Below are 10,343 nucleotides of genomic sequence, written 5' to 3'. Positions count from 1 at the left end.
ATTAAAAAGTTGATTGGAGAGGGGAAAACCTATAAAGAGGTGCAAAAAATGATAGGCTGTTCAGCTAAAATGATCTCCAATGCCTTAAAATGGAGAGCAAAACCAGAGAGACGTGGAAGAAAACGGAAGACAACCATCAAAATGGATAGAAGAATAACCAGAATGGCAAAGGCTCAGCCAATGATCACCTCTAGGATGATCAAAGACAGTCTGGAGTTACCTGTAAGTACTGTGACAGTTAGAAGACGTCTGTGTGAAGCTAATCTATTTTCAAGAATCCCCCGCAAAGTCCCTCTGTTAAAAAAAAGGCATGTGTAGAAGAGGTTACAATTTGCCAAAGAACACATCAACTGGCCTAAAGAGAAATGGAGGAACATTTTGTGGACTGATAAGAGTAAAATTGTTCTTTTTGGGTCCAAGGGCCACAGGCAGTTTGTGAGACGACCCCCAAACTCTGAATTCAAGCCACAGTACACAGTGAAGCATGGAGGTGCAAGCATCATGATATGGGCATGTTTCTCCTACTATGGTGTTGGGCCTATTTATCGCATACCAGGGATCATGGATCAGTTTGCATATGTTAAAATACTTGAAGAGGGTCATGTTGCCCTATGCTGAAGAGGACATGCCCTTGAAATGGTTGTTTCAACAAGACAATGACCCAAAACACACTAGTAAACGGGCAAAGTCTTGGTTCCAAACCAACAAAATTAATGTTATGGAGTGGCCAGCCCAATCTCCAGACCTTAATCCAATTGAGAACTTGTGGGGTGATATCAAAAATGCTGTTTCTGAAGCAAAACCAAGAAATGTGAATGAGTTGTGGAATGTTGTTAAAGAATCATGGAGTAAAAATAACAGCTAAGAGGTGCCACAAGTTGGTTGACTCCATGCCACACAGATGTCAAGCAGTTTTAAAAAACTGTGGTCATACAACTAAATATTAGTTTAGTGATTCACAGGATTGCTAAATCCCAGAAAAAAAATGTTGATACAAAATAGTTTTGAGTTTGTACAGTCAAAGGTAGACACTGCTATTTTTTTTAACACACCCCTTTCAACTAATTGCCCAGCCTTAAGAGCGTGCATATCATGAATGCTGGGTCTTGTTTGTTTTCTGAGAATCTACTGAACCTACTGGTAACTTGTTTGCCACGTAGCAATAAAAAATATACTAAAAACCTTGATTATTCTGGTTAGTCACATTGTACTGCTATTATTTTGAACAAGACTGTATAAATATACCTTAAATTAGCCTCAGAGGCGCACCTTGTCAACAGGCAAGGCAGGCAACTGCTTGGAGCCCCGAGCCACTAGAGGGCCCCCGGGTTTGTTTCTCGGATGGCCAGCTACACCCGGTAGATGAACATAGATACTCAACATGACTGCATATCAAAATTCCGATTGGATGGAATGTTGATTGACATTGGCTTAGCCCAGTCAAAATCCAACCCAGGTGGATAACTTGGCAGTTTCGAAAATGAACGTAGCGAATGGGTGACGTTGTATCGTTCAGTCGTGCTGTCGCGGTTGATCCGTACGGATCACGACCCATGGTTTGGCTCGCATGTGATTGCCAGATTAATACCAAATTTAAAAAAGGAAAAGTTTATCATTTCCACGTGTTTCAAAGGCTTGCAAATGCCAACACTCAAGTGATTTAAAACAATTTAACCGCAAAAAGGCGCTAAAGTGAGCAGCCCTCTGTACCCACATGTGGTTTAATGTGTCCGGTCCAGCTCCAGTCAGGCATGTGCCCCAGTGTAAATCTTTTGTGCCCCGGTGTAAATCTCAAGTTTAAATTTTAGCAGTTAACTAGTGCAATCCTTTACAAAGACAATCGCGGCAAAAACGGATCTATATGCAATGTAGTTACCCAATTAACGCTTGTAAAAATATTCTTGTAAAAATAAGTTATTAATCATTGCTATCATTGTATAATGTTGAAAATATTTCTCTGCTGTCATTATTTCCAAACATGTTATGCCATTTATGCATCCAAACATGTTAATAATGTTACACTGTAAAAAAATTCCGTAGAAATTACAATGTTATTGCAGCTGGGTTGCCGGTAATTTACCGTAGATTTAAATTTATGTTATTTACTGGCAAGAGTTTGTTAAAAGTTAAATAAATTTTTAATATAAACAAGTCTTTATGTTTACAGAATAAAACTATACAACAACAGCCTCATGCAAAGCATTCTGGGAACCAGAAATCATCATCAACCTTTTTCTGTTTTTTGCTTCAGATTTTGTTTCCCAGAATGTTTAGCTTGATGCAGTTTTTTTAGTTTTAATCTGTAAAGACAAAGACTTGTAAATGTTTAATGTTCATTTAACTTTGAACAAAATGATGCCAGTAAAAAACATACATTTAAATCTACGGTACATTACCGGCAACCCAGCTGCAATTTCTACAGAATTTTTTTTACAGTGTAGGTATGATGAGTATTATATGTATCTTTCGCAGTAACTGTTGCACTGTATAATAGTGGGTTAAGCAAAGGACATTGTATAGAAGTTTTGCACACTTCTTGCACACAGGGAATTTTCTGCTTGGGGCCCCCATAGACCCTAGAATCGCCTCTGATTAGCCTGCAATGCAATTATTCATATTTTTCCAAAATAACTACATTACTGAAAACTACTAAATAGACTTAACTCTATACAGTTGCTGCACATGTCATTATGCACAATTGATGAAACTTTTAGAATAGGAAGTTATGAACCAAAGAATCATACAACCCCCTTAACTAATTCTAGGCATAAAATACATACATATACAATAAGTTATAATCAGATAGCATACTGTAATGAGATGGGTGGCAGGGCAATCTACATACTTAGACGTTTCTTATCTTTTATCCGGTTTTCCCTAACTTGGCACTGATGTCTGAAACCTTTATTCTCATCTATAATGTTGTTGGTGTTAATGTAGGCTAAAAGTTCTCCCGCTCTCTTTGTCTCTCATCTCTGCAATGTTAAATTTTAAATCCACGCCAGCGCGTCTTCTTGTGGTTCTGAATGAGATGTGTTGACTTTACCCGGGCTGCGTGGACCTATCGGTACAATCAACTGAGCGAATGGTAACACAAAACGATATATGCGTCATGCAAATGAGCGTTTAAAACCTGATCGTGCATTCCGTAGTTTTGTCACGGGTGCTTGTACTTGTAAAAAAAAACAAAAAAAAAACAAGGCCGTGGTCTGGAGCCCTTGGTGCCCCCCATTGCCTGGTGCCCCAGGGCACTCGCCCAATCCAGTCTATGGATAATCCCGCCCTGCCCAGGAAGTAAACTGTTGCCTACAATTCCGATGTTAGTAGTCCAATAGTTGTAGTTTCTTTTGCATATCGTTAACATTTACCAACACACCAAAGGAAATGTTAAATCGTGAATCGGACAATAGGTGCTCTCTTTAAAGAGCTCAGATGCAAAACCCTCTAAGTGCGTCTGTAATTCTGTGTGTTTTTTTTCTCCAGACTCCTAATAGATTTTGTGCAGCATTCGATTAATATCACAATCTCATTATAGAAGTGTCATTTAGCGCCTTTTGTATCTGAGCTCCTCAACTGCTTCCTGGTTAGTAGTGGACTGGTTACAGTTTTGGTTTGTGGACAAAGCCGACATACAGATGTATATTTTGCATTCCTACAAAAAATGTTAACTTTTACCAAATTTATTATCAAGTAACTTCCTAAAATTCAGTACATACCTTGAAAGTCATCGAATCCACCAGCATGAGTAACTTTGTGGACTGCAAGTTCTGCTAATAGGACAGTAACAAAAGTTAAAGTAGCAAAAGATGCAAACGTTTTAAAAGCCGGATGGCAGACATCAACATAAAGTAAACTTTAAAAAGTGTCTGAAATGTCAGACTCGAGAGGAAAGTAGATGATTAATGGACTCTCGCACAAACACACACACAACCGCAAACAACCACACACAACCGCAGTGTGTATCCACAAACAGAAGAGCATCCCCTTCCTTTATTTTACAGGATTTTTTGTTTCAAAAACATCACAATTTTCTGAACAGCATATAAACAACAAAATAACAGACGAATGATGCACACAGGCAGAAAAACATTGAAACAGAAAACACTGTACAGAGCTCTGTAAACAAAAACTAACACCAGAAATAAAGAAACACTGTATATCTGACTGTCCATGATCTTTGAACTTTAAAAAAACACACATTGGAGATTGTTGTCTTGATACACACATAAATATTGAATGGCTACATGTGACACTTCATTATTAAAACTGCTATTAAGGTTTGTAAAATGTGATGTTTAGAAAGCTGCAAAAGAGGTTTCGATTTATTTGAAGAGGTAAAGATAAAACCGTCTGACAGTATGTCCTATTACAAAGATCAGTATCAAATTCTCAATCCGATATGATGGAACAAAAAAACAACAAGGAATCAAAGCGTCCTGATTGTTTGGAGTCATACTGAGGCTCATTTCATGTTATAATCTCGATACCCACCCCCTCTCTACACACACACACACAAACACAAGCAACCATCTGTGCCTGGGCAGCATAGTGTGTTTCGCACCATGTGTCATACTGTTATGTGTCAAGCGAGCATCGGCTTGCTCATGTGACCCTAGCACACATTTACACAGAGAGCGTTGACCTAGCCTGTTAAAGTCTGAGAGCATCTCGGCTCGACAGGAGTTTCTGATTCAGAGCCCAGAACTCTCAGAGTTTCTTTCTGCAGAACTTAAAGTTCGGGTGTGATCTCTCAGAGCGCATCACTAATCCTGTGTTGCAGAGTCACCTCCTCAGCATCTGTTAGGGGCGGGGCTGATATCCAAAGAGGAGTGTTTGATATGTAAAGAGGAGGAGCTGTCATGACATCTCTAGCAGTTAGAGACAGGAAGATGTGAAGATGTAGATTTGTCATGTTGAAATGTTGTTTTGTATATATATTGGTTGTTTTTTTTTACATATTTTCTTCAATAAAAAAGTATAGATGTAGATTCAAACTGCAAATTTTCAATCGATGTATTTACAAATCCATCTTAACTAGCTGTCAATCTGAAGCGTGTGGTGTGTATTGGTGTATGGATATGCAACGCTATCTCCTGGCAATTTGTATGTATTTTACGAGGTGGCTAATTTGTATTAATTCATACGACCAACATTCTTACATATTTCATTATAGATTTGTTATGATAATTGTATGTTTTTGTACGATTCACTTCGTACAAATTCATACGAATGGGTAAACTTGTAAAAAAACGTACAAATTCTTGTAAGATCAAGATGGGATATGTTTGGAATGGAGTATGCAGTATACACTAAATACTACTTCCTAGTGTGGGTGTATGGATATGCAACGCTATCCCGCTAATTCATACGTTTTTTGGAGTAGGGTTTCGTTACTGATTTTTTTATGATAATCGTATGTTATTGTACGATTCACTTTGTATGAATTCATACAAATTAGCCAACTCATAAAATACGTACAAATTCTTGTTTAGGCTGGGATATGTTTGGAATGGAGTATAGAGACAGAGCGGCGCGCTTCATAACCTGAAAACCACGCCCACCAGGGGGAAAACAATCCAACCGTCTCCATTGACTTTGTATTGCGAGAGGCTGCTTCCTTGTCATTTCTGGCTTATAACAAAAAACAGAATAATGCATAAAAAATGCTGTGTGACAGTATGTACAGCTAACAAGCCAAAGATCCCAGAAATAAGTTTTCATAAGCTATCGAGCCGTAAAACCCAGCTTTAAAGGAGAAAAAGTCCCTAGTGGACGCAGTTCTACTAATAAGAGTACTATGAAAAGTTGCCTGTTTCCATTTTTGTGTCTTTTAACGCTCGTTTTTGGGGTCGACAGCTTATAAAAACTTATTTACAGATTAAAATTAAAAACAGAATAATACATAAAAGCTGCTGTGTGACAAGGTGTACAGCTAAAAAGCCAAAAAACCCAGAAATAAGTTTTTTTTAAGCTGTCGACCTCATAAAACGAGCGTTTAAAGAAACAAAAGTGGAAACAGGCAACTTTTCATAGTACTTCTATTAGTAGAACTGCGTCCACTAAGGGGAAACGTAGTCGGCGATCCACTTTATTCTCCTTAAAAGCTGGGTTTTACGGCTCGACAGCTTATAAAAACTTATTTCTGGGTTCTTTGGCTTGTTAGCTGTACATATTGTCACACAGCAGCTTTTAGGCATTATTCTGTTTTTTGTTATAAGCCAGAAATGACAAGGAGGCAGCCTCTCGCAATACAAAGTCAATGGAGACGGTTGGATTGTTTCCCCCCCCGGTGGGCATGGTTTTCAAATTTGCATATCGGCGCTCTGTCTCTATAGTACAAACTGCAGTATACAATAAAATTAAATACTACTTCCTAGTATTGGTTTATGGATATGCAAGGCTATCTCACGGCATTTGTACGTATTTTATGAATTGGTTAATTTGTATTATTTCGTACCAACATTCTTACATTTTTGTATTATTTGCTTTTGCCCCTGTGACGTTGGGGTTAGGAACGAGGTTTCGTTACTTAATTTTTATGACAATCGTATGATTTTGTACAATTCACTTCGTACGAATTCATTTGAATTAGCCAACTCGTAAAATACGTACAAATTCTTGAGATCAGGCTGGGATATGTTTGGAATGGAGTATTGTACAAACTGCTGTATACACAAAAATTTAAATACTTCTTCCTAGTGTGGGTGTATGTATAAGCAATGCTATCTCATGGCAATTTGTACGTATTTTACGAGGTGGCTAATTTGTATTAATTCGTACAACCACATACATAAATTTTTTAACGATTTGCTTTTGCCCTTTTGACGTTTGGTTTAGTGGTACGGTTTCCTTGTTGCTTTTTTACGATAATCGTATTATTTTGTACGATTCACTTTGTACGAATTCATACAAAATAGCCAACTCAAATACATACAAATTCTTGTGAGATCAGGCTGGGATATGTTTGGAATGGAGTATTGTACAGACTGCTGTATACACAAAAATTTAAAATCTTCTTCCTAGTGTTGGTGTATGGATATGCAACACTATGTCATGGCAATTCGTACGTATTTTATGAGGTGGCTAATTTGTATTAATTAGTACGACCAACTTTCTTAAATTTTTGTATGATTTGCTTCTGCCACTTGACGTTGGGGTTAGGGGCAGGGTTTCGTTACCGATTTTTTACTATAATCATATGATTTTGAACGATTCACTTCCTACGAATTCACAGGAATTAGCCAACTCATAAAATACGTACACATTTTTGTGAGATCAGGCTGGGATATGTTTGGAATGGAGTATTGTACAAACTGCTGAATACACAAAAATTTTAAATCTTCTTCCTAGTGTTGGTGTATGGATATGCAACGCTATCTCATGGCAATTCGTAGGTATTTTATGAGGTGGCTAATTTGTATTAATACGTACGACCAACATTCGTACATTTTTGTACTATTTGCTTTTGCCACGTGATGTTGGGGTTAGGGGCGGGGTTTCGTTACCAATTTTTTACTATAATCATATGATTTTGAACGATTCACTTCGTACGAATTCATAGGAATTAGCAAACTCATAAAATACGTACACATTTTTGTGAGATCAGGCTGGGATGTGTTTGGAATAGAGTATAGTACAAACTGCAGTATACACTAAAATTAAATACTACTTCCTAGTGTTAGTGTATGGATATGCCATGCTACATATTTTACGAGTCGTATTAATTCGTACAAGCTCATTCGTACATTTTTCTGCACAATTTGGTTTTGCCCCTGTGACGTTGGAATTAGGTGTATGGTTTCGTTGTTGCTCTTTTATGATAATTGTATGTTTTTGTACAATTCACTTTATTTATTAATATGAATTAGAGATCTCGAAAAATATGTACAAATTCTTGTGGGATCAGGCTGGGATATGTTTGGAATGGAGTATAGTACACACTGCAGTATACACTAAAACAAAATCCTACTTCCTAGTGTTGGTGTATGGATATGTAACGCTATCTCATGGCAATTGGTACATACTTTACAAAGTGGCTAATTTTTATTAATTCATATGTCCAAGATTCAAACATTTTTGTATGTTTTGCTTTAGTCTGTGACGTTGGGGTTAGGAGCGGGGTTTCATTCTGATTTTTTTAAGATTATTGTATGTTTTTGTATGATTCACTTTGTACAAATGTATACGAATAAGCAAACTCGTAAAAAAAATTAAATTTCAAGTTCAAAATGGGATATATTTGGAATGAAGTATAGTACACAATGCAGTATACACTAAATTCAACTTCCTAGTGTATGAATATGCAACGCTTTCTAATGGCAATTGGTACGTATTTTACGAGGTAGCTAATTCTAGTAGCCCAATCCAAAATTAAATCAAGAGACGAATGTTAAAAATCACAACTGATATTACGTTTGGTTCATTTGTCATACTGGAATAGGAGTTGCAGTACATAGGGCGCAATACATCATGAGAAACAGTATTTCATATATGCTTTATGTTTAATACGGCACACCTTGTCAGTCGCAGTAGGTCATCCGTTTACATACAGTACAAAGCTTGCATACCCAAGGTTTTTACATAGTATACATACTGTACAGCATTCCGCACAAATGGTAAAATCACTGTAAAATGATGCTACTCCGAACATAGCCGTGTGTGTTTAGGAGAGATATGGAAGTCAATCTCTGTGACTGAAGTTTCGCACAGTGGCCTGTCAATGCAGGGGCAGCTGGTGTGGGTGATGAAAAATTCAGTGTGGGTCATCTGGGAGATCAGACACACACGCACACATGCACGCACGCACGCACACACCTGGCAGGCAGCAGTGGGTTGAGGATTCGGTGTATGAAAGTGCACTGAAAATTTAATGAGGAGCATCAGTTAATGACCAGCTATCTGTGACCCCATTTTGTTTTTCACTTTTCTCTATTTTTAAAGTTTCCTCTTCTGCTTTTCTGTCTGTCACTGTACCTAAATGTGTTCATTTCTTCGCACAGCACATGTAACTTCATCAAATACGAATACAGCTGATGTTTAAAATTCATCCGACACATCGTAGCAAAAATCCTTACTTCATCGTAACAGACAAAACTTCATTTAAACCTGTGCAAAGCAGAGAAAACTGCGTATTTTGATCTACTTAAATATGCGGTTCGACAAAAAAGTGGAACGGTTGATTGTCAAGCACACAGAGCAAATCGAGAGCCGTCCCGCTACCGGATTCACCCGTGAGCTGTCTGATAGGGCGGGACCGCCGTAACATCATACTAAAAAGGCACTCAGGGAGGCGGAGTCTGGGTACAAAATGACACGCTGATAAAAGTTCGCGCTTGCACACCGTAGTCCTGTCCATCATGATAAACAAAGCAGAAAGGTCTCTTATTATTTCCCTCATGACAAAAATGGCCGTGCTTTCTCAGGAGTGTGGATGCGGCCGAGTCTAACAACCTGTGAAGGGGAGGGTGGGACATCTTGTCGGAGGGGTCCTTTGGAATCCTGGGATTCGTAGTCGATCCTCATTGACGCAACTCTTCCTTTAATTTCCTGTTCCCTGCGTCTTTGTTCCTGTCGGAGGAGCTCCTGGGCCTCCAGTAAGACACGGGCATTGTAGCCGCCACCCACTGAGGTCCCGGTGGGTGCAGGGGGAGCAGAGACACCATTCCTGTAGCTGGGACGAGGGAAAGTGCGTGGGAAAGATCGAGGGCCCTGGTAGCTGGAGTAACGTCCACTGTCTTTAGCTGCCTGGAAACCATCTACAGGTGGACACGGCCTCTCACAATCACTCTGTGTAGCCGGGGTGGGCATCTTACGGGGTTGACTAGACATGAGAGAAAAGGACATGGTGAGATGCTGTGTGTTTGTTGTATAAAAACCAATGTAGAGGCAATGCTTAACCAGTTGAGGTACATAAACATTATTATGATGTTATGACCGTAAAGTATTCCACACAATTACATACCGTGGTAGAGAGCTGTACTGCCTCTGAGCATGAGTAAAGGCATCTCGAGCTTCCTGTCTCCGTAACTGTACCTCCACAGACACCGAATGACGGCCAGATGTGGAGTGCGGACTGCAGTTGGACTGAAACGGAGATGCACGTTTTTAACACGTGGAAGTAACGAAAAGGTGTACGAATTGCAAGTTTAGTAGAAAATGAAATGCACAAACATGCACATGCGTGGGTTATGAAATCACTCTGATGCAGACACACAAACACATTCATTCAGAGCACTTACCAGGGATCAGCGATGAGTATGTGTGTGTTTATATGTGGATCTGTGCTTGAGGTGGAATGTAACATTATAACTGCTCCTATAATCGCTGCTAATGAAACCATTAAC

At 38.8% G+C, this 10,343-nt stretch overlaps 1 protein-coding gene across 3 annotated transcripts in view; it reads right to left on the bottom strand.

The window, feature by feature from the left end:
* Nucleotides 1-8,482: 8,482 nt before the first annotated feature.
* LOC135748028 (partitioning defective 3 homolog) overlaps nt 8,483-10,343 on the bottom strand; it is a 147,059-nt gene continuing 145,198 nt past the window's right edge. For all 3 annotated transcript variants that reach the window (XM_065266101.2, XM_065266116.2, XM_065266106.2), the window contains 2 exons: nt 9,962-10,083; nt 8,483-9,820 (listed from right to left, as the gene is read on the bottom strand). In XM_065266101.2, coding sequence (XP_065122173.1) covers nt 9,394-9,820; nt 9,962-10,083 — 549 coding nt within the window. In that variant the 3' untranslated portion in view covers nt 8,483-9,393. The remainder of the gene's footprint in view (nt 9,821-9,961; nt 10,084-10,343) is intronic.

This window comes from Paramisgurnus dabryanus, chromosome 6 (genome assembly GCF_030506205.2).
Source record: "Paramisgurnus dabryanus chromosome 6, PD_genome_1.1, whole genome shotgun sequence".
NCBI classification, from domain to species: Eukaryota; Metazoa; Chordata; class Actinopteri; order Cypriniformes; family Cobitidae; genus Paramisgurnus; species Paramisgurnus dabryanus.
The sequence above is the reverse complement of the archived record's forward strand: the minus strand, read 5'-3'. Positions and strand labels throughout refer to the sequence as shown.